This window comes from Mauremys mutica, chromosome 1 (genome assembly GCF_020497125.1).
Source record: "Mauremys mutica isolate MM-2020 ecotype Southern chromosome 1, ASM2049712v1, whole genome shotgun sequence".
Classification (NCBI taxonomy): Eukaryota; Metazoa; Chordata; order Testudines; family Geoemydidae; genus Mauremys; species Mauremys mutica.
Window position 1 is genome coordinate 232,408,772 of NC_059072.1, and position 25,774 is coordinate 232,434,545.

The window sequence follows — 25,774 nt, forward strand, 5'->3', positions numbered from 1 at the left end:
ATGTTCTATATATTGTGGTAAAGAAATGGAAGGGATGAACTGTAATGCTATTAGACCAGATATAGAGAGACTATAATTCCTCATTCTGAAACTCTGTCAGATAATTTCTTTGTTTAAATTAGTTTATGGATTCTATCCCAAATGGTCTTTATAGCTGCAAAACCCACAGAAGTACACAGTGCTCCTGGGCTTTACAGCTGGATTATTACACTTAGTTAAGCGTCATAAATCCTTACTTATGCGAGTAAAGGTTGCCATGATTGGGCCTCTAAGAGAACTATTTCCTTAATGGTCACTTGTTAATGTCCCTGAATATTAACACAACCCTCCTCCACCCCCCAAACTAGATGGCTATCAAAATGTACCAAATTTTCATTCTTCCCCAAATACTCTACTATTTTATACAAACAGCATCTAGCCAGATTTATTACACATTTGTGGCTGGGGAACAAAATAAGCAACAATCTGTAATAATCAGACCTTTGGTGATATTTGAGCTTACATTTTGCAGCCTTCTTTCACAACAGGACCAGTAAAGTTCTTCAACTCTAACACATGGACTAGGAGACATTCACTTTCACCATCATGCCTGGAAAAATAAATTGGCTGAGTAAGTTAGCAGAACTCAGTGTTTAGCTTGCCAAATTTGGATGGAAGACTAAAAACGTTACAAAGAAGAAAAACAGCTCCGTTTAGAATAAGATAAATCTTTTATGCCTTTGAATGAATGAAATTAGCTAAAACTGTTGATATCCAATGTGATTCTGGGTATCACATTCTTGTAAGAGAAACACAATATTATTATAATACTACACTAAAGAATCTATTAGAACCAACAATAAAAGAATCAAGTACTATTAAATAAAAAAAAAAATCTCATCTCATCTCTGCTCCCACGCTGCCAATCCTCAGCTACAACTGGGGCTATCTATCCACAAAAGTTGTATTGCTTTCATTATATGGCTATAGTTAGAGCAGTACAACCACCTTAACGTAGATGAGGTTGAATCAGCATGAAGTTGCGTTATGCCACTAGAATGATTTTCATATGGGATGGGGAATAAGCTAATACAGGGGCAAGGCACCTTTACACTGCTTTAACTGCATCCACACTAAGAGTTGTACCAGTGTAACTATATTGATAAACACATCTGAACGTCAACTGCAGTTTGCCATGGTCTACATTCTTTCGCTAATTCACGCACTGTATAAATAAGAGTTAACTTTTTCATGTCAACATGAATTTGGAAACTGAACAAACAAGTTAAATCTATTAGATGAGATTCTGTGCTGCACCTCCTAGAGGCACAGAGCAGAACTCGCAGACTAGGTGGAGGACTGCCCTGGGGGCTGAGAGGCCTCAGACATAACAGACTTGGTGGCCTGTCTAGGTGCCCATGGCTGTCATACAGGTGGCAGTGAAATCCTTGCAGCAGTGTGTGCTGTGACCAGCTCTCCCTGCAGTACCAGGGCTTGCAAGGTGATATGTGGGAGGCAGCCTTAAGTGCCTTACGTCACACTAAGGGGCCAGAGAAAGGGTGATGATCTCATGTACTGAGACAAATCCTCATCATCTTACTCACACAAGAATTCCAAACAATGAAAAGGATACCGTGGAAACAGCTGGAAGGATGAAAAAGTGCAGCAAACCAAGTGCTCCTTTGCCAACTAAGGTAGAGGGAACTGAATGAAATACCTGACGGTAGTATTAATATACTGCAGTGGTTGGTGCATGATGTCCAGTAAGGGCCTGGTTCATACCCACACCCAGCTACCACTGCCCTCAGTGTTCAAAGCTTAATAGATAAGATCCTAGAAGGAGAATCCTGGTGGGCAGTATCTACTGAAGAACCCAAGTATCATTACTTACAGGAATCCAACATGTATTTGTGGTTCTTCACTAGCATCACCACCACTGTAAACAGGGTCTTCAACATCCTCATTCCTACATGGGGAAAAAAAAAGCCAACTGTAAACCACACACTGATTTAGATGGGTTTATTTTATGAATAAAATGGATATATCCATTTAACACGCAAAAAAATGGATACAAGCTTTGTGACTTGTTTTGTGGTGCAAATCAGAAAACATGGGAAAAGCTCATTAGGCAATCTAGGGTATGTCTAAATTGCAGGCAAACACTCACGGCTGGCCCACATCAGCAGAGAATTCTTTCCTGGGTGCTGGCTGGTGGGTCTTGGCCACTTGCTCAGGGTTTAACTGATCGCCATATTTGGGGTCGGGAAGGAATTTTCTTCCCGGGCAGATTGGCAGAGGCCCTGGAGGTTTTTCACCTTCCTCTGCAGCGTGGGGCATGGGTCACTTGCTGGAGGATTCTCTGCAGCTTGAGGTCTTCAAACCACAATTTGAGGACTTCAATAACTCAGACATAGGTTAGGGGTTTGTTACAGGAGTGAGTGGGTGAGATTCTATGGCCTGCATTGTGCAGGAGGTCAGACTAGATGATCATAATGGTCCCTTCTGACCTTAAAGTCTATGACTCAGGCTAGCAGGGTTCAGCCTGCTCAGGACCATAAAAGCTCCAGCCCAGGCCCTGGGATCCTGTGAGGAGGAAAGATTCCAAAGCCTGGGATCCAGCCCAAACCCAAACATATACACTGCAGTTTTATAGCTCTGCAGCCCAAGCCAAGTCAGATGACACAGGCCAGCCACAGGTGTATTACTGCCATATAGATAGACCCATAGCTAGGCTCCTGCCACTACAGGACATTCAGCTCTATGTTCCACAGTGGTTACACTAGACCAGTGTCAAATGATTCAAGGAATGGGCCTTCTACAGCTTCTCTGGAAAAACTATTCCACAGTTCAAGAGATGTCACTTTTTAAATGATTTTTTCCCAGATATTCTCTCCTTGATTGCTGTTTTACAGTATTTACACACTTGTATATTGTTATACATCCTCCCCTTAATCATCATTTGGCCAAGCTATTCATTTTAGTTTTACCATTTTCCACATAAGTCAATTATTCCTTCTCTTTAATCATTTTTGTTACCCTTCTGTTTCCAGAATTGTAAATAGTATTTTGTAAAATATTGTTTTCATATTGATAAAATACAAATAAAATACATGATGATAGATGCTGAAATCAGAAAGGTGTTAGGACAGGATGAAACCGCCAAAATAATTCAGCAAGAGGAAAAAGCAGCATTTTACAAGTAAAAGGGAAAAAATCTTATAGGTTGTCAGTAGTGATACAGAGGTGGAAGTGACATACTAACACCTGCGAAAATGACAGTGGAATGGCACGTAGCCAGCCTCCATTCTTTCTAAAGCATTTTAACCTAATATTCTTACATTATAAAGTATTAGGCATTATCATGTATCCAATAAGAAAAAATTATACCTATTTTAGAAATTTACAAACTATTTTTGCAGACTTTATGTGGCAGAAAAAGGACATTTCCAATTTATTGCGCATTTATACACCTGACCTTTTGCTTAAAGCTTCAAACACGCCACTGTCACTAGCCAGTGAATAATCGGATAGACATGCTGAGACTCGCCTGGCTCGCCTTGCCGACCTTCTTGCACTGTCTTCGCGTAGAGTTACGGCTATAACGGAGGGAAAAAATTAAAGAAAATGTCAGTTTGAGGCAGTCCCTCACAATGCATTATATAAAAAGGAAAATTAATATCTCTTAAACTGCCCAAACAAACATACTGTTGATGTAAATACAATTACACATGCTGGAACATTATTGCAACTTAGAATAATATGTAAAATGGATTGGAGTTACTTTGCTGGAGAATTTAGGAAGCACGTTAATGGCTAATTTCTCCATAACAAGATAAAATATAAACTGATCTCATCACTATGCAATGTATTTCCGAAAGAACTGCCACCACCAATGGGGTAAGCCTTAAACTGCCTCCATCCCAGCATATATACGCACATTATACCCTATTAGGATTTACCTATTAACCATCCCTTTATAAATGTGTGACACATTGGAAATATCCATAATGCCTATTTCTTTTAACCTAGCTAAAAAGGAAAGATTTAGGAAGTAATTTGCTGTTGGTAGTATGGGGTTTTTATTTGTTTTTTTAAATATTAATTCCCCAACCATAAATCAAACTGGCTTAATCAGACCACAGTATCAGCTTCTACTTGCAGCATGAGGCACACTGTCAAAATGGATCTGAACCTGACAAGAAGAGCTGGATGACCATTTTTTTTAAATTAAAAAAATATATACTGAAAAATGATGAAAATGTAAAAAAAATTATGACATTTTCCTTTTCCCCGCCCCTTATCAGCAAACTCAATAAACAAAAATAGTATGGACAATCACTTTCATATCATAAGGTACACAAAAGAATGTATGCAAAATAGTTTTGCATATACAAGTGAGGATTGCAGTGTAGAACCTCAAATGGGCATGCACAAGTGACAGTGCTCAAGAACTGAGTGCATATGCAAAGTTCCACACATTCAAAAGGCCCTATATGTTCTGAAATTCCATGTCTTGAGTCTGAGAGATATCAAACTGATTTACTTAAGTGTTTCCTCATTGCACAGGTATCGCACATGATCTTTCCAAATTTAATTTCCTTTCCCTCAAAGGCAGAATTAAAACAGAAAGCAGGAAAGCAACTAAAAACTTTTTAAGGAAGGTGAGTAGTGAGATGTGGCATTCACAAGTGGGGGAAAATAGAAACATATCATTCCCCTGTCTATCCATGCTGTGATATTTCAAGGGGTGGTTTTGAGGTGCATCATACTGCAACAAGCAACCCTTTAAGGCAACTGGTTTTTTTGCACGTGCATGGATGGTAATGGACAGTACATTGGAAAAAAAATGATTAAAGCATACAGCCTATTATGATGAAGTACATAATGTATATCCTACGACAAACAAATAGCACAATTAATTAATAAGTGCATTCTAAGGATTAATTATTTTAATGAATGCCAGTAAAACATTAATATTCATGAAGGATGAAAAGCACCCCCCCAGTGCAAAGGGCTAGCACACTGCTGAGCATACATGATGCACAGGCCTTGGGCAAATCCTCTGCACTAAGGTGAATCTCAGCCCCTTTTGAGTGTAATATGAAGAAGGCCACATGATTACTTATAACGTCATGCTCGCGAAAGCCTTCAAATTACTACTGCATGTGCGCAGCTACTGGTTTTCAAATATCAGTACCTGCTGTCACCAGAAAACTTTGGTCGGGATTAAATTAATCATGTTTTTCAAGCTTCTACTGGACAACTTCATGATGGAGTTGAGCTGTCACCTAGATCAATGGGTCTCAACCAGCAGTACACGTACCAGTGCAGGTACACAGAGGTCTTCTAGAGGGTACATCAAGTCATCAAGATATTTGCCTAGTTTTACAATAGGCTATGTAACAAGCACTAGCTAAGTCAGTACAAACAAAAAATTCATATTGACAATGACTTGTTTATATTGCTCTATATACTATACACTGAAATGTAAGTACAGTATTTATATTCCAATTGATTTCTTTTCCAATTGATTTCTTTTATAATTATATGGTAAAATGAGAAAGTAAACAATTTTTCAGTAATAGTGTGCTGTGAAACTTTTGTATTTTTCTGTCTGGCTTCATAAGCAAGTAGTTTTTAAGTGAGATGAAACTTGGGGGTACAAAAGACAGACTCCTGAAAAGGGTATGGTAATCTGGAAAGGTTGAGAGCCACTGACCTAGATGACTTACCTCACTGGAAGCCTGATATATGTTACAAACTCAAATGTTAAGAAAACAATGTATTTTGAGATTTGCAAAAGGTGAAAAGACCTGTGCAGAACACAGAATTCAATCAACTAGATCAGGGGTCGGCAACCTCTGGCACGCGGCTCGCCAGAGTAAGCACCCTGGCAGGCCGGGCCAGTTTGTTTACCTGCCGCATCCGCAGGTTCAGCTGATCGCAGCTCCCACTGGCTGAGGTTCGCTGTCCCAGGCCAATGGGGGCAGCGGGAAGCCGTGGCCACCAAATCCCTCGGCCCACGCTGCTTCCCGCAGCCCCTTGGTGAGCCGCATGCCAGAGGTTGCCGACCCCTGAACTAGATGCAAGAGGATCCAAGTGTTTGCCTTTATGGACTGATAACAAGCCATGTCTACCCTCCTCCAAATCTAATGTTTCTAGCTAGCTATATCTACCTGGGAAATTTTGACCTTCAATCAGGAGTGTCCAATCTATTCCTAAATCAGAAGAAGTGTCTTTGAGCTTGAAGAAAGAACTAAGCTTTCCGGGATCATTGCTTCTCATCTTAATTGTCCAGTAGAGATCATTATGCAACACAATGCATTTCAACCTTACCAAAAATGCAAGCAAACTTCTCAGCTCCAGTTAATTAGAGGAAGCAAAGGACTGAAGAAACGATATTCAAACTATGATGATGTTTGCATAAAACCCCACTATGAGGCCTTCAGGATGGTGTGCGACATTGTTTTTTTTTTTTATGCTACTCATTTTATTTTTTGGTTTGTCTACATGAAAAAGTAGCATCAGCATAATTTAAGGTGTGAAATTGAAGTAGTACATTTTAACCAGTGCAAAAGGCTGGATGGACACTCTTATTTTAGTATAAGAGCATCTTACTTTGGATTAGTTTAAGTCAATCAGAAACAGTTTCAGCTAGATTGATATAAGCCACTTTTACATCACAATAAGTGTCCAAAGAGCCTTTTGCACCCATGTAACTGTATCAGTTTAAACACCAACTCAAGTTACACTGGTGCAATTTTTCACTACATGGATGGCTTGTGTGGATATAGGAGATGAAAGTAAACTCTGTAACTATAATAGGCACTTTGCAAGCTCTCTGCTTTGGCTGTCATCTTTTGGAATCTGTCCAGCAGCAAAAATTTGATCTCAAAATGCAACATGGTAAAGTCATGAAAAAGTGTTGTTACAACAATGTTGCAATTTACTAATGTTTTTCTTGCTGCCTGGAGGCCACAGAAACACCTGATAATATCAGGAAAATCCCACAGAATTTGGGAGAGGTGGCAAATGTCAGAACATGCCTTTGACTAGAAAATCAACATGAAAAATAGCTTGACAACCAGAAAGTAACATCAGGTTTTGGATCTCATGTAATGGGATTTACCACAGGCTTTAGTCAAACAGAGTTGGAAACTGAAAAGTTTTATTTAAAATAAAATTTGATATTTCTAGTGTAGAGTCAGCATCTCATCTTTTCTAACTTACTCCATATCTTAGAAATTTGGATACAAAATACTGACCTACATTTTCAGAAATGACTCGTGATTTTGGGTCAGCTGATATGCCTTAAACAGACCTGGTTTCAGAAAGTTCTGAGAATCTACTATCTGAAAAAGTGGACTTAAGGTGTCTCAAACTAGCTGTTAAATAACCAAGGAACCAAAATCACCAGATATTTTTGAGAATGTAACCCATGTTTCATGAACTTGGACTTTATGTGCTTTGTATCAGCTCAAAATGCATTTTAATAGCAGAGCTAAACTGTCTCCAGAAAATAAACTTATAATGGGGACATAAACAGACCCTAATCTGCAATGGTACTGTTGGGCATTATCAAGATATAATAAAGCTAAAGCTTACAGAAAAGTTTTTCTGAGAAGTCATCCGCAGCCATGAATATAATGTTTAGTGGACATAGCAAAAACTTAAGTATCCCATGATGATTAAACATATATAATGTGATACCTAAAATCAAATGTAGCTCAGACACCCTCTTCTCCACATGCAAGTCATACAGAACATACACACTACACACAAAAACACGCTAAGCATTACAGGCAAAACCAGCATAATAAGTAATTCCAGGTTCACTTACAGTGAATTTTTCTGCTGTGCCGCATGAGAAACAAGATACAAAATGAAAAGCACATGGTGATAAATCAATTTTTCAATCTATGCCAATGCTTTTTATACAAAAGATTATTTAGACATTAATGGAAACTATACACCTACATAATTGTATCTGGATCTGAATTTTCCTCAAGTTTGGTAATGTTTGGAGCAAGGATTTTAACTTGGCCCATTGTAGAGATAAGGGCGGGCTGTGACATTTGGATCTAAATCCAAACTTCCCCAAAGTTCAGGGCTGTAGATATGGATTCTCTCTTTGGGTCCCTCTTTACAAGAAAGCAAAATATTCCCTCTATACTTAAATTAATATATAATTTAAACTAACAAAATTAGTGATGGAAGTTCTTTAAATTAAAATTCACAGAAGAGGAGACAGGAAAAAATGTAAAAGTTTAAAAACAATGTTCTATTCAGATGTGTTTTTCTTCCCCCCTGTGATCTTTGTAAGCCTCTTCCTGCAAGTGAGTTGAATTCCATTGTTCAGTCAGGTTCTTTTTGTACACATCATAAAGTCACCACATATTTTAGTACAATTCTTAGTATATTCTCAGGAGAGATGCCAGACTGGAGGAGCAGCAGAGGTGCTGGTCAACATTTTGGTGCATAAACAAGACATTGTGTGAAGAAATCTTGCACACTGGCTGCATGCAGTAAACAAGGGACTGTTGGCTCCTCCCCCACTTCCATGAGTAATAAAGTTCATCAAAATTACTACACAATTTATTTTATTTGAATATTTAAGAAAGTTGTTTGCAGTGTTGTCAGAATTACAATTTGTTCCCTTTGCATTATGCTACGACACCAGTAGGTGGCAGCAACCAAACGCTTTGCACAAGAACTTAAAATCATAAAGCTAGCTCTAAGCCCCAGAGTTCCAATCTGTGGTATATGTTCCATCAGTTCACTTCACAACAGTTCTTCAGGTGGTATGTGAACCAATGAAGTTTGAGAAATGCTGCTTGAAAACAGCCACTATGAAACAGAATGCAAACTATCCAAGCCAATCAATTTACAGAGTGCAAGAGAGTCAAGAGCCTCGGCAAGAAATGTGAAGGGGGAACCATTTTTTCCTAAATAATTGTTTTAAAATTCACACATTAAAAGCAGCTCAAATGAACAACACCAGAATAATTCTTTGGCCTTGTACTGTTTTTCTACTTCCAGTGTAAACATTGCATGCTATACACAGAGAAGAAATAGGTGAACACAGTGGAACAGGAAGCACTCTAGTGACAAAAGCAGAAGAGAATGTTTAAATGAAAGAAAAGTAGAGAAAAGCCAGGAAAGAAAACTTCACAGGGGGTGGGAAGAAGAGTATAACTGAAGCAGCATCCCAGCTCCATTACAGCCTTCCTTATCTCAGCACTCAAATCAGGTCTTCATTTCTAAGAACTATGTATAGGTAGGGACTTACCAAATTCACAGCCATGAAAAATGCATCATGGACTTTGAAATCTGGTCTTCCACGCAAAATCTGGTCTTTTGTGTGTTTGTACCCTATACTGTACCATATACTTTTACCCTATGCCTTCAGAACTGGGCGATGAGAGAGTGCTGGCTGCTCGCTGGGCACCCAGCTCTGAAGGCAGCGCCGCCGCCAGCAGCAGTGCAGAAAAGTAGAGACAAGTGCAAAGTAGGCGCTGCCTTCAGAAGTGCAGAAGTAAGGGTGGCATGGTATGAACACATCTGCAAAATTCGCTATTTATGCCGTGACCAACCCGTGAAAAATGTGTGATTTCTCCGCGATTTAATATACCCCTACTCATATTCAATTTGTGATCCACTATAGCCTGCATTACCTTTTCACCAATGCTACCACCTAGCCAGTTATTAGCACCGTGGTGCTGCTGGCCATTGGCATGTTCTTCACTGCCTGGTTCTTCGTCTATGAAGTGACTTCCACTAAGTACACTACTTCTTTCCTAAGTAGTACTTTGCACTTGTCTCTATTGAATTTCATCATGTTGATTTCAGACCAATACTCTAATTTGTCACGGTTGTTTTCTATTCGAATTCTGTTCTCCAAAGTACTTGCAACCACTTTCATCTTGGTTTCATCTGCAAATTTTATAAGCACTCCATTATCCAAGTCAGAAATAAAAATATGGAATAGTACCAGACCCAGAACTGACCCACACAGGACCCCACTAGATACGTCCTCCCAGTTTGATAGCAACCATTGATAACTACTCTTTGAATATGGTCTTTTAACAAGTTCTATACCCACGTTATACCAATTTAATCTATACCATATTTCCCTAGTTTACTTAAAAGAATATCATGTAGGACTATGTCAAAAGCCTTATTAAAATCAAGGTAGATCATATCTACAGCTCCCCCCCTTTCCCCCCACAATTCACTAAGCTAGTAACTCTGTCAAAGAAAGAAATTAGGTTGGTTTGGTCTGACTTGTTCTTCACAAATCCATGATGACTATTCCTTATAACCCTTGGACCCTTTAGGTATTTAATAAATTTGTTCCAGTATCTTTCCAGGTATTGAAGTTGGGCTGACTGGTCTATAATTCCTCAAGTGCTATTTGTTCCTCATTTTGAAGGCAGGTACTATGCACATCCTTCTCCAGTTCTCTGGCACCTCACCCATCCTCCATGAGTTCTCAAAGACAACTGGTAATGGTTTATATGTGGGGAGCACCCATAATGAATGATCTATTGTGACCATTTGCAATACAAGTGGAATAGTACCTATTTCAGTACAAATGGTATATATTTTTGGAAGTGTGTTGTGGTAACCACAGATTTTAGAGTAGAGTTATTGTAAGAATAACTGCCAATCCCCTCCTATACTTCAAGATCTGGAAATCCCTAATAGTCTCAACCAGCTCACTTGTTTGTCTTCCCCCTAAACTCCTGTATGCGTGTCAGTTCACGTAAACAGAATAGGTGCTGGGTGGCACCCATTCACCCCAATTCTGGCCCAAATAACACTCACATGTAGACATTACATACCATGCGCACACAAATCAAGGAATACAATAACACCATAGACTTACAAGCCAGTTGTGTTTGCCTGCCTCATACGGTTGCATGCAATCTGCATGAACCAGGTAGATTTAAAAGGGGTAGTTACTGCTGTTACTTGTGTTCTCTCATTGTTTGTTCCTAGGTCAGCCAGTTCACGTTGCATCCCCATTTCCCTCCATCAAACTTACTGCTATTACTAAGTGTGTTTGGCACACAGAGAGAAGTGATATCAGCTGGCACAGTCTAAGACTGTTCAGGTTCTCTCATTCAGGATTTTTCCTAAAAAGTAAACACGCAGGCCTTTTTTTTTTTAATCAACAAAATTGGCATATTTTCAGAAAAAGTACTGAAGTTTCCATTAACAATTTATGTTAAAGTCTAAAAAAATTACTACATACAAAACATTCTCTGCACTTCACCTTTGAACAAAAAATGTTTTAGTTAACATCAGCTGTATAATTGTTTAAAAATTAATTTAAAAAAAGAAATCGAACTGATAGCAGATGTATATCTTCTACTATAATGCCATGCTTACATTTTTCCTGTGTTTTTCATTATCCCTTGAAGATTAGGTGAGACAAAATAGTAATGAAGAAATCAAACTCACCTCCACCAGTTTGGATGTTTGCCAAGTGTGGTCCCATTTCTTGCAGTCCTTCATCATCCACGGGGTAAGCAGGTGTCTGTGATGAAGTTGTTCCTTGGGCATCATCACCCAAAACCGAGGCCTGAGCTTTGCGCATTTCTAGGGCTCCTACACCCGCTATCTCCTCAAATCCTTCTGACATCTGGGCAAGTGGAGAATCCCGAGAAGCAGAAAGGAAGGGGGTGTCCAGAGGGGAACTTGGAGGGGACAATGATGACAAGGAGGACCGTGATGACAGGGATGCCAGGGACTGAGGAGTATCCAAGGACCTCCTTTGTTTACTGAAGTTACAATGTCCAGTGGAATCAGAGTACTGCACATCTTTACTGAGTGAATCAAATGGAATCAGGTCAAAGCGCAGATGTTGTGCATAGTCAGTAACACTGTCTGATTTGTCATACTGTGGGAGGCCATAGATGTCCGTGAAGCTGACAGAGCTTAGAGACCCTCTGCTGGACGCCAGTGATCCTCGGCTGGATGCCAGTGATCCCCTACTGCTGCCAGAAGACATTGTGAGGGTGCTAGCAGATAAACTAAAACAGAAAAAGATCCATTAATATATGAATTATATAGCTAGGAACACAGCATAGATAGAAAAATAATAACCCACATTAAGGTACAGGATTTTACATGCATTCAGCATTGTAATACTTAAGATAAGGGCCATCTTTCTTCTCCTCCCTTGCCTTTAGGCTAAAGGTGATGAAAGTAGTATAAATGAGAACCAACTTAGGTCAGCATGCCTAAAAAGGAGAAGTGGAGCAAGAGGATCATCACATCCCTTTCCTCAAATCAGCAGATGGCTCTCTGTGGGTTTTGGTGGAAAAGTGGCCAGAGAGAGAACTGGTGAGGAAAAGTCATAGATTCATGGAGTTTAAAGCCAGAAGGGACCATTAGTTCTCTAGTCTGAACTCCTGTGTATCACAAGCCATTATATTTCAATCAGTTGCTTCTGAACTGAGTCCAGTAACTTGGTTCAAGAGGAGTGGGACATAAGCAGAACAAGGGAACAGTCACTCTATACAGCTTTATATCCAAGCAAACTCACAGAATTCCCATTTGAAAACTTTGTGGGAGCTTTGAAGTTGCAATTTCAGCACTAGCCCCATTCCTTTGCCTCTCTCCAAATGTGGAGATAAGAGTATAGCAGCTGGTAAAGTGTGAAACAACAGGAGCTAGGCTCCTGCAGGTGGTGTGCTGGTGAGGTAAGGGGTCCTTAAGAGCCATCCCAAGAGGCTGATCCCTCATGGAGATGCTCTCAAACCTGTAGGATTTTTCTGTAGATCTCAGAACATCTTCATGTTTAGAGGATGACATCCTCTGTCTTCTCCATAGCATGCAAACCCCTACTCTGTGTAACTATTGTCTTGGAATGTCAGAGTAGTGAATCTCTTAGAACGTTCCAAGCACATTTTATCCTCTTGCATTTTCTCTCTCTCTCTCTCACTTCTGACTACTCTGTTTACCCTTTTATGCCAGAAATGAACCTTTTCTCTCTCTTCAGAGTTGCGGGGGGGGGGGGGGAGAGGTGAGGGGAGATTGGTTGGACTGTGGGTAACAGTAGTGGTTGTCTTGCTGCTGTTGCCACAGTACTCATGTTTTTCCTCCAGCTGAAAATTGTAAGATTTGCATAAAACCGGCAGATTGGAAAGAGACAGTTCTGATAGTGGATGCTGGGAAGGCGCATCACAACCTTTTCTGTTTCTTCTTAGCCCAAACTCCAGTGCATCAGTGCCTATTGTTTCTTCTTTGACATCCCTCCTCAAAATTACCTTCTCCCACAAAACAGACCATGTTCGTAAAATGCTGCCTCCCTGATTATATATTGACTCCCCATTTACCTTCCTCTTGTCACCTAGGAGTTGCATGTCTGATTTGTACTGTCTATTTATCCTGTCTTCTGTGTTGTTTTCCGGTACAGCACCAGAGACCATCAATGCTTAAGAAACAAGCAATCACTAATATGGGCTTACGAATGACACCCTGAATATAACAGAATTTCCTGTCTTTTGTCATGCGTAGTTTAAAGGCTTAATCTTGTTTGTGTATAATTTTTTATTTAAAAACAAAAACAATCATAAAACGGGTTCAGCTGTATTTCTCCTTTCCTCGTATTATGCAGACAGATCTCACTAACTTTCAAACCAGGCAGTCCTGATAGCTATTATTAAAAGTGAAAAGTCCTTTTCTCCTTTTTAATAACACTCTATCCAAACCACTGAATTTACGACATATTAAATACTTTGCTAAACTGCAAGCTGTGAATGCCTTTCAGTGCCCATAATGTACTTAAAGAAAACAGATGAACAAAGTAGGAACCAATGCCCATCCTTTACTTATATTACAAGCATACAAAAGAAGTATGAAAAAGTAAAATGGTCTGTTCTGTTTGTATTTCTACTTCTTTTCTGTTGAATTCAAAATTTATTAATTTTTAAAAAATATTATTTTCTCTAAAGAACTCACCTTTTTAACTGGGAGTGTAAATAGGAGGCTAATCGAGTAGCTTCTTCCAGTTGCAAAAGCAAACAATTTCTCTTCTCCTGTAACAGTATCCTATAATTAAAAATTGCAATTATTATTTTTCTTCTTTTGTTTATATTGCAGTAGTGTTCAAAATGTGCTAAGAGCTTTCCAAACACAGAAGAAGAGACAGTTCTTGTTGTATTGGGAGTAAACAATTAATCCTTTTTTAACGAACAGAATTAATTCACTTAGGGCAATACACAGTGTTTAATCCATGACAGAACTCCCATTGAGAGCATAGGAACTGAGAGCTTTATATAGCACTTAGAGAACTGCAGTAACTGAGGAATAAAGAACCAAAAGAAAACACAAGAGCTATGGTGGTGAAGGTATATAACAGAAATTGCCAAGGCCAACCATAAAGGTACCTAAGCTGACATGTAATAGGCAGGAGCAGCTGATTAAAAACAGTAAGACTTCTTTTCTTCCTGGTGTGACTATCATAGCTCAAGTAAAACAGAGAAAACTGTCACTTAACTGTACTTTGCAGGAAAAAGTACGTGGAACTACCTGAAATACCCATACAGACTGAAAGTCAAACTTCAAGAGGAAAAAATTTTTTTTGAGAACTTCTGTTCTGTTAAGCAGTTTATCACCAAACTCTGTGATCCTGGCTTTCATTCAGATATACTGTGGCAGGAGAGGAGTGAGGAACCACTGGGAAAAAGGATAAGTATCGAACTGACCTTCAAGTAATGCACCAAGAGTGAATTTACTGTAGTAAACTGTAATTGTAATTTTTTAATGTTTGTTAATATATTTCTTGTATTGTTCTCCTTCAAACGGAAGTTAGTTTAACATTTTAAATGCTTCTATGATAAAAACTTCTTTCTTCTTGAGGAAAAAGTGACCATTATTGTTTCTTTACCAGGCAAAAGCAAGTGGCCAAATTACTCAGCATTACTGCCCGAACACAAACGGAGTCGTCATAACTTTGCCTGTACTATATGCTTGTAAGGTACCCTGATTACATTTTGAAACTACTAAACTTTATTTTAAAAAGGTGCAGCATTTGTTCCAATCCCTCCATTTAGTCTCTACCAGTTCTCTATGTTTTTTCTGGAGTTTTATTCTTTTAACTCCAAATTAAAACCTTTCACTCCACAGATTAAAATCAGGTGGATAATTTGTTTTGTTTCTTGGCATATTATTGGCATAATATGTCTCCATGCTGCAGCTCGGACCTGATACTTCCTCAGTCCTCAAGGCTCCCAAGCTGGCTGATATTTGGAATGCAGGGAAACAAAGGGGTGGGTGTCCAGAGCTCTCTGACTTAGCCAAGGGCAGTGTTTCTGGCTCCACAGAAAGTCCCATCAAGCCCTCCTTGACTGGAAAAACAGTTAATAAGATGCAGGGGTTTTGACAGAGAGGGTAGTAAAGGGGAATCTTTTGGATGAGTGAAATTAAAAATTAAATGTTAGCTATAATATGAGTGGTTAAGGCTATTTAAGAAAAAAGAAAAAGCGACCTACTCTACACAGCATAATCTTGAAGCCCCTGTGCAGTTCTCTGTATAAGTTTTAAGTTATGCTAGCTCTTCGTGTGGTTAACGTTACATTTTAAAATCAGTAACAACAGAACTCTTATTAAATGTGCTTAAACATCAACCCTTTTTTGCAAGCTGGGGGAAGGAAGGATATATGGAAGGAGATCCTCCAATGATAAATGTTTTCTGTCTCTGACAGAATAATTAGTCTAGTCTCTGGTGTCGTTCTCTCTCTCTCTCTCTCTCTCTCATTATAAAAAATACAGCATCTTTAAATATTGTGCTAACTTTTGCTCAATTTCTTGCTAGAATCTGAAATATCAAATGTCACCCTGGAATGTTGGTTTCCACAGCACGGACTACAACATGGAAAAAGAGCTTGCTCTTTTTGCCAGCACAGTATGTGCTACCTAACATGAGATCCCAAAAACAACAAATAAAATTTACTACACTGCAGTGTAAAGTGAACTCCCTTCTCTGTCATTTTCTAGGCTGGAGTGCCAATATTGCAAAAATCACAAATAATGTCATACAAAACATCAACTGTATTTATTTAATCAGCTGTGAATTCTCTATCACTATTTGGATTTACTGCCTGAAGTAACCCTGTCCAAGCCAAATAGAGTTCTACAAACTCGGATATGGGGCCATTTTCAATTATTTATAAAGATCAACTTAATCAACCTAAGTGTTAATGTTTAGACAAGATTGTATTAATATTGCTCAGTGTAGTGTCCTCAAGTGTCAAAGTTGACTTTTTTCCCATTAATTCATGCCTCAATCTGTGACAAAAACCAAAAGAATGCACAGAAAATCTAGAAAAACCTCTCACAGATGCTAGCTGCTTGCATGGAAGAACTAAGTGGGCAGAAATATTGTCTCTGATGTAAGAAAAAAGTTCACCATAAAGCTTAGCAGCATTATTAGAGTATTAGGAGAAATGAGTTTTAGACAGAAGCTCTGTCCCTCTAATTGGAGGCATTTTATAATATGCACAGTTTATTGACATACTTGGCCAGAATTATAGTCTGTCCCTTAAATTCGGTGACAATTTATGGCACCTTGAAATGAACAATACTTCCCCCAAGTGAAGAATGTTTTCATTTCTAATAACAGAGAGCTCCATATTGGTTGTAGATACACAAAATTTTTATATAGTATACTCAACAAAATCTTAGGGCCACATTTGGGTCCAGCCAAACTGTACACTGCACAGGTCAATGGGAAAGAGATGTGTACAACTACAGCCTAAAGGTCATCTTTAAACTTCCTGAGTCCTGGGGCTACTGCTGTGTGCAGGGATGGTCTCGGTGTTCTGAGGTCTCTGCTGTTTCTGGGGACGTGACCTCAATCACTCTAACTTAACCCCAGGTGCCAACCAACTATCCCCATCATCTCGGGTCACCATTGTTTGGGTCCCCCTTCATCCTGAGCAGCTCAATGGCATGTCTCTGCAGCTCAGAGCTTTTCCAAAGATAAGTGAAAAACTGACATGATTCTTATCAGTTCTGCTGCACTCCCGGGGTCTGAATAGGAAAAGGGAAAGTGACTAGTCTTGTCAATTTCACTCTAATACCGCTTACAGGAAAGCTTTCAGAAGATTGGCTCTAAACAGTGGCATGGTCAGGAAGTGCTGATTGGAACCCCAGTCCCTTTTGTAGGCAAAGTGCACAAATAACCACTGTAGTGCTTTGATCTCATATAAAGCTGGTAAACTGCACCAGCTCTTCACTTGGAATCTATGCAGCTGCATCCTATGGTAGATAAGAAAATAATTTGTTAAGTCCCCAAACCTTTCAGTGGCCCCCTGAGCAGAACTGGCCCGAGCCTGCTGAATTTCATCCTCCAAGCGCCTTTTTTCTTCCTCCAAACGTGCAATGTATTCTGGGGATCGTCTCTGCTGACTGATGAGCTGCAGTTCCTGAAGGAGAGCTTCTTTCTCCTTGATGAGCTGAAGACGGTCCCTGTCCGCCTCAGCCATTCCTGGCCAAGATTCATTATCTAGCAAGGCCAGCTGCTGCTGTATATTGGAAACTCTTGGGGGGAAAAATGAAAGCTTGCATAAGAAATAGATAAGTAACAGGGAAAAAAACACTGTGGAATAACTGCTGAGGAAAATCACTCCCAGACCACTAGCACTTAGCTACTTTTATTCTTAAAACTATTTGTATATGTGAAATAAACCACAAAAACTTGCAAGCATATATTTATGGTCTCATGTAAGTGAATATGTTCAGATCTATAGCTTAACATCCTTAACGTACACATACACCCCATTATGTTGGGCATTTAAAAGATACTTAATGACATCTGCCACATGGTACCATATATGTTGCAGACAGATTCAAAAGATGACGTAAGGATACAACTGGGGAGTTTACTCTCAGCTTCCTCTCTTTGTTGGCTTTAAATTAGTTCCTAATTTGCATCTGAATTTTTTTAAATAGCAAACAAAGAATTAACAAAACTAATCATCACAACTGTCATAATTAATTAGAGTGGACAATGTCTGCCATGATATTTTAGCAGTTTTAAGCTGCTACAATTCATATTATAAAGATGTGGGAATAACAATATTTTTAAGACGACTAGATGCAGTTAACATGAAACTCGTTGGCTGCTGTTCCAAGGAAGCAGTCTGAGTGCTGTTTGTGTAGCCTAAGAAGCTGCCTTCTATTCTGAAGGAAGTAGTCCCCTTTATTTCTTATTCTCCCCAGTCAGGATTTTGGGAATGCTTTGAGCCATCAACAAGTCCCACAATGTCTAGAGCCAAGCTATTCTCCAAGTGACTGTATATCATTCAGCTAGGAAAAGTCTTTAAGGGGCAGAAAATATTTGGCACTCCATGACTGACAACTCAAGTACAGGAATAAATAAGTCACGAGTCCAAAAAAATATGGGGCTGGAGCAGAACAGTTGCCGCCAGGAGCAGACATTATACAAGTACTACTGGGAAGAAGCCAAGCCCTCCCAGTCCCACCACTCCAACAACTTATTTCTTTTGTCTGAAAACAAAACACAAGCCGTAACAGCCCTTCCGCAAACCAAGAATTATTCAAGAGAGTACCTCAGCGTTAGGGTGGTATGGTGACGGTCAGAGAAGTAGAAATGAACACACTTATCTTGAATATTAAGAGTTGAGGAATGCAGAAGTCATGGAGTTTATTTGCATAAACACTACTCCCCTCTAGAGCGGAGTTCTTTTGAGTTTCCTAACAAATCAAGTTTTCTTAAATTTAAATTCAGTTTGAACAGTTTCCTTTTTGCCTCTTTTTCACTCTGACATGCCTCTGAACATCCTCATTTTACCCAGGCCTGGAAGACCCAAATTCACATGATCTCAAAGGCCTAAAGGGACAAAATCTGCCAACCACACTAAGTCTGTTGACAAAACTGTCAGCGTAAGCTATGCTGGCCAACCTCCAGTGTAGATGCAGCTATGTCAACAGAAGAATGCTTCTGTTAACATAGTTAGCTTTGTTTGGGAAGGTGGCATTCCTACACTACCCCTTCTGTCAGTGTAAGCTGCATCTACAGTCAGGGGTTGTGCCAACATAGCTATGCGGGTATAATCTCTGAAGTGTAGACACAGTCTAGGGGTGGCAGAATCCGGTCCTAATTTTGTAAAGCCAAACAATTCTGGTAGGCAACTAAACAGAAATAAATCTCCTGACACTGAGGTTTGTCCATCACTTCTGAAAACATGTCAGTTTTAAGTTTATGTATATGTAACAGGAGATGGCAGGAATACAGAATCAGGGTTAGTGCCCCTCAGTGGGACTATTTACCTACGTAGTGTTTCTAGGATATGACCCGAAAGTTAAAATCTAAAAAGCCTAGCCTGTATTGTTAAAATAGCTTAAAATAATTAAGACAAAAAAACCAAGAGACCTTTTTATTTTACTGTGTGAACAAAAATTCTTCAAAGCTATATTATAGTATTTGTTTTATATATGTACACATTAAAAAAATGTCCAGAAGTTTGTTTCAGTACGTTTTCCCTAGCGAAAATCTGGAATGCGGGAGACCTGATGTAAACCACCACGTTCTTGTCAATCAATTACCAACACTCTGACAGCTCTTTCAGTAAAAGTGGAAATATGCACAGGGAAGAAAGTTTTGTAGGTGCAATATAAAATTTGCCATAATTTTTCCTCGGTTCTTAGGAATGTTGGCAATTAATCAAGAATACTGCCATGCTGAATAACTTAAAAATACTCAGTGGTTTCATTTTATTACAAACATTTTTAGTTAATATTTTTTAAGTCATGTTCATGAAATATATTCAAATCTGATAAAGCCAAAGAGGAACATATTCATTTTAATCAGTTAAAAAAAAAGAATTCTATGTTCAATTCTGATAAAATCAATCAACAGATTACATGCAATTTTATAAATACGGCAATTAATCATATCAACCCTGCTCCTGAAATCCAGATTACTACAGTGGTACTCTACGCATGCCCAGAAGTCCATCAGTGAAGATCCAATTGCAATACTGGTCTACCAAAGGATTTTAAATTCTGTCAGGTGAGTTTGCTGAAAGACTATTGACAGACAGCTGAAGAGTAGTAGTGACTGGGACAGTGATAAGATCTGAAGCAAGATTTTTTTTTAAATGTTAACTTACTATAAACTATTATTTAAAAAAACCCTCATATTAATAAACTGGGGTATAAAAACTGGTATGGAAACCTATAACTACCATATATATTCAATCATAAGCCGGTTCGTTTATAAGCCGCCCCCCACCCCCAAGATGGATAAGTAAAAATGGAAAATTTTTATAACCCATTCATAAGCCGACCCTATAATTCAGGGGTCAGCAAACTTTGGCTCCGGGCTGAGATGGTTTGTGTATCTAGAGTGTCCGCAGGCACAGAGGTAACCTAAGTAAACAAAGTGTCCCGGTGCGCCAGCTGCTTACCCTGACAGGCCGGGACAGCAACTGGTGAGGAAAAAAATTTTGGAGGGGGAGAAGCTGCGACTCAGGAGAGTAACCCCTGTGAACACCCCCCACATGACCCCACCCCAGCCCAGGACCCCCACACTCTCCCCATCCCATCCCTTCCCACTTTATCTGGGGAGGGCCAGGGGAGGATGTCTTTGACCTGGCTGGAGCTGCTCCAACAGGCTGGGCAGCAGAGCTGCAGCCTGCTCCGGCGGGCCAGACTGGGCGGCGCAGCCGCAGCACGTTCCAGTGGGCTGGGCAAGGCGGCACGGCTGCAGCCTGCCATCCCCGGGGCTGCAGCCTGCCATCCCCGGGGCTGCAGCTGCTTCGGAGGCTGGGGGGAGAGCAGCGTGACCAGAAGCGGAGAGACTCTGGCCCCACCTCTTACCTTCTGCCTGTGCTGCCTCTCCTTGCTCCCTCTGTTGGGGGAAGGTGGTGTGTCCCACCTCTCCCTCTCTATACCCATTCATAAACCAACCCCCTTCTCTGGTGCTTCCCCTTTTTACTAAAAAAAATTCAGCTTACAAATGAGTATATACAGTAATTATTGCATATTTCAAGTCTAATATGCACCCAACAACATTCCACATGTACTTTCAAACACTGGACCAAGTGTCAAAAGGTGTATTCATTGCAATAAAATTATGAACAGCACATTAGGGGCAAGATCCATCTTTTAAATAGAAGAATCGCTTATCACAAACTATAGTTACACCAGTCCCAGGCAAAGTTTTTCAATAGATAGTAATTGCACTCCTTGCCATCCATTTCAGTCTCTCTTTGAAAGGATTCCATTCATCCAGTTCTATAGTTTTGTTTGTTTGAATATAACTGAAATTAAGGTTTCCCTTGAGCTGGATGTTCCTCTTCATGGGAGCTAGCTAAAATGTTTCCTCCTTTTTTGTGCTGCTTTCTGTAGGTCACATTTCAAAAATGTGAAATTCCTACATCAGATTTTTCACGTAACCATTGTTTTGATAGCCCTCAGGCAGAAGATTTAAGATACTGTTTAAACCAACTGTCTCCTTCTTGTGTTACTCAATGTTGACAACCGTGGCTCGTCTTGAAAAGGACCTCTAACTATTTGAAGACTGTTTATTTGAGAGTATAAAACTTTCTTGTGAAGCATTTAGGGTTGCTACACCCAATATATCTGACATCCATGAAAACGAAGAAACGAAAAGTTAGGTCATTTCTCTTCTACTCCTCCACCCAGTGGAACGTACCTTTCCATTACTAGACACTACAGGCCACACAGAACAGCCTTAACACTGTTGATGACAATTTGGTAAAGAAGTCTTAGAGAAGTATTCTTCTTAAAGGCTGGTATCCTTAGGAAAGCAGAATTAAAGTTATAATGCATGGCCTATACTGGATTATGGTAGCTGTAGTAATGGTTAGGTATGGCCTGTGGATAAAGGAGAAGTTACTGTTAAGTTACTTAACTCTTCATTTCTTTGGTTTTGTGAGTGTGTCTCAAGTATGTTATGAGTGGAAACTAACACCTTCACAATGAAGTTTGTTTATTAATTTCCTAGGTTTTTGGGTTATTTTAAATTCTTAAGCAGGGCAAGCATGGGGCAGAGGAGAGGCAGAAATATTGCTGCAGCTGGAAAAGATTTTATCTGTCAGCAGCTGTGCATGAACCTTTGCGTGTCAGCAGCTATGTATGAAACTTTCTCTGTTGTGGGATAAAATCTAACAATGTGTAGCTCTTGACAAGAGAATGTGTTGTTCAATCAGGTTTCCCTGGCCCCGCTCAATTAGATTTAGTCACAGCACATAAACTAGCAGCATGATTTTAGGCTAAAAATGACCCCTTCACATCCTCCCTTCTTTTTTTTTTAAACAACGAAAACTACTTGTTGCATCACATCTACTGAGGACACACTTTTCTATCAAGTTTGGGGTATCCAGAAATTTATTTTTTTTAGAAAGATACCAGTCAAAAAAGACAAGCAGAACTTCCCTGATAAAATTACAGCCAGAGCCCAAATTCAAGACAACCTATTAAAAATGCATTAGCAGAAACGAAACAAACACCGTACAGAAAATTCAAGGGACATAAAAACTAACCTCATACGGCATTTCACGCTAATTGACCACATGCTTGGAAATGCAGGAATTTATGCCCCACTTCAAGCCCATTTCAAAACATAACCCTAACTATGGGGTCGGTATAAGGCACCTCCTGATCATTTTTGGAGCACTTCTTAGTGCTTAGTATCAGAGGGGTAGCCGTGTTAGTCTGGTTCTGTAGAAGCAGCAAAGAATCCTGTGGCACCTTATAGACTAACAGACGTTTTGCAGCATGAGCTTTCGTGGGTGAATACCCACTTCTTCGGATGCATCCGAAGAAGTGGGTATTCACCCACAAAAGCTCATGCTGCAAAACGTCTGTTAGTCTATAAGGTGCCACAGGATTCTTTGCTGCTTCTTAGTGCTTGACCTTGCAACATAAATAATGTTCTTTTAACACCGTTTTTTGTAAGCGATAGTACATTAAAGAAAAAAAAAACACACTTAGTGGTGAGATGAGAGATTTTCGTCTTATTCTCATTAGGACTGTTGATTAATCGCAGTTAACTCATGCAATTAACTCAACACAATTAATCGTGATTAATCACAGTTTTAATTGCACTGTTAAATAGAATACCAATTGAAATGTATTAAATATTTTTGGATGTTTTTCTACGTTTTCAAATATATTGATTTAAATTACAACACAGAATATAACTTGTACAGTGCTCACTTTATATTATTTTTATTACAAATATTTCCACTGTATAAATGATAAAATAGTATTTTTCAATTCACCTCATAGTACAATCTCTTTATTGTGAAAGTGCCACTTATAAATGTAGATTTTTGTTACATAACTGCACTCAAAAACAAAACAATGTAAAACTTTAGTGCTTACAAGTCCACTCAGTCCTACTTCTTGTTCAGCGAATCTCTAAGACAACCAAGTCTGTTTACATTTATAGGAGATAATGCTACCCACTTCTCATTTAAAATGGCATCTGAAAATAAGAACAGGCATTCACATGGCACTTTTGTAGCTGGCATTGCAAGATGTTTATGCTCCAGACATGCTGAACATTCGTATGCCCCTTCATGCTTCAGTCACCGTTCCAGAGGACATGCTTCCAAGCTGATGACGCTCATTAAAAAAAAAAATGTGTTAATTAAATTTGTGACCGAACTCCTTGGGGGAGAGTTATATGTCTCCTGCTCTGTGTTTGACCGGTATTCTGCCATATATTTCATGTTATATCAGTCTCAGATGATGACCCAGTACATGTTGTTCGTTTTAAGAACACTTTCACTGAAGATCTGGCAAAATGCAAAGAAGGAAATCTCACATTGGTACTAAAGATAGCTACAGCACTCAACCCAAGGTTTAAGAATCTGAAGTGCCTTCCAAAATCTGAGAGGGACGAGGTGTGGAACATGCTTTCAGAAGTCTTAAAAGAACAATACTCCGATGCAGAAACTACAAAATCCAAAGCACCAAAAAAGAAAATCATCCTTCTGCTGGTGGCATTTGACTCAGATGATGAAAATCAAACATGCACTGCTTTGGATCGTTAATGAGCAAAACCCATAATCAGCATGGACACATATCCTCTGGAATGGTGGTTGAAGCACAAAGGTACATCTGAATCTTTAGCACATCTGGCATGTAAACATCTTGGAACGCTGGCTACAACAGTGCCATGCAAATGCCTGTTCTCACTTTCAGGTGACACTGTAAACCAGAAGCAGTCAGCATTATCTCCTGCACACGTAAATAAACTTGTTTGTCTGAGTGACTGGCTGAACAAGAAGTGGGACTGGGTGAACTTGAAGGCTCTAAAGTTTGACATTGTTTTATTTTTGAATGCAGTTATTTTTTGTGCATAATTATACATTTGTAAGTTCAACTTTCATGATAAAGAGATTGCACTAAAGTACTTGCTTAATTGAATTGAAAAATACTATCTTGTTTTTACAGTACAAATATTCATAATAAAAATAAATATAAAGTGAGCACTGTGCACTTTGTATTCTGTGTTGAAATTGAAATCAATATATTTGAAAATGTGGAAAATATCCAAAAATATTTAAATAAATGGTATTCTATTATTGTTTAACAGAGTGATTCATCACTTGACAGCCCTAATTTTTATTACTATTTGAATGTACAGATACTCTTTTTTCTCAGCTGAACGTTTCTTGAACTCAGTGGCAGCATTCCATTCAGTGCTGTTTCAATCTCCACCACTGGAAAATGGCTGTCTTATCTGCATCAGGCTCAAGGTACCTGTTCCATACATTTGCAACGTTTTCTTGTTGGAGACTTTATGTAGGGATAAAATGATCTCATATCTGGTGTATACTGGAGGTTTTTTGTACTGATGTGGCTACACCAGTGCATGGTCAGTTACTGGTGCCCCATTTTGCACCAATGCAGTAGGTCTACACTATGTGGGATTGTACCAGTGTATTTATACCCCATTACCAATGGTTACTTAAGTGCAAATTTCCCTACTCAAGAAAAGCCGAAAACTGTATTTAAATCCACCTTTGGTATTTTCCCTGTGAAATTCTTTTTTGCTTTACTGAATGTGACAAACATTCTGAGATGTACAGTAAATTCAAATAAAGGTTGTAATACAGCAACACACTTATATTACGTAAAGGAGTAACAGCAGTAATTCTATACGTAACAGTGAATAGCAGTTACTTTATTGGAAGATGTATGCTGCCATCTTAAATCTGTGTTCACTTATTAACTACAGTGAAAGTTTTGTTATGTCCTCTGTGAACCTCCCTTCTCTGCACTTTACAGGAGCACTTAAATTTTTTCAAATTTTGATATTCAAATAAGCAGCAGTCAGCCTGTTGACCCAGAAAGCAATAATTTGATACCACCTACTGGAGTGTGGAATGCAAGCCCATCAGTACTTGTTATTCATGGATGGGAATGGGCAAAATGCCTAGAACACTGTTCGATGTTTCAGAAATTTAGTTTTTTCAGAAAAATGTTATATTACTACATCAATAGAGACTTCCGTTTTTGGACTACGGCCTAATGAAAGTATTACTTTTTAAGTGTAGTCACTGTAAAATATATATCTCCAAAAGCCTGTAATAGGAAGAAAAACAATTATTTATGAAAAACTGAGGTTTTACACAAGACTTTAAATGTGCATTTTGTAAGTTACATCTCTGTCAATACATTCATTGATTGTAAGAAGTTTGGGAAACCTCTTGTAAGAGGTGGTTAGGGAAAGCAAATGTATGCTCTGACCCCGAAAAACAAAACAAAAAACATACCCACT

General features: G+C 39.1%; 1 protein-coding gene across 2 annotated transcripts in view; it reads right to left on the reverse strand.

The window, feature by feature from the left end:
* The window catches only part of WWC3 (WWC family member 3), a 169,302-nt gene that overhangs the window by 23,764 nt on the left and 119,764 nt on the right, over positions 1-25,774 (reverse strand). For both annotated transcript variants that reach the window (XM_044990979.1, XM_044990896.1), the window contains exons 9-14: positions 17,290-17,532; positions 13,951-14,040; positions 11,446-12,017; positions 3,455-3,575; positions 1,871-1,945; positions 503-589 (exon numbers count right to left, since the gene is read on the reverse strand). In XM_044990979.1, the coding sequence (XP_044846914.1) occupies positions 503-589; positions 1,871-1,945; positions 3,455-3,575; positions 11,446-12,017; positions 13,951-14,040; positions 17,290-17,532 (1,188 nt within the window). The remainder of the gene's footprint in view (positions 1-502; positions 590-1,870; positions 1,946-3,454; positions 3,576-11,445; positions 12,018-13,950; positions 14,041-17,289; positions 17,533-25,774) is intronic.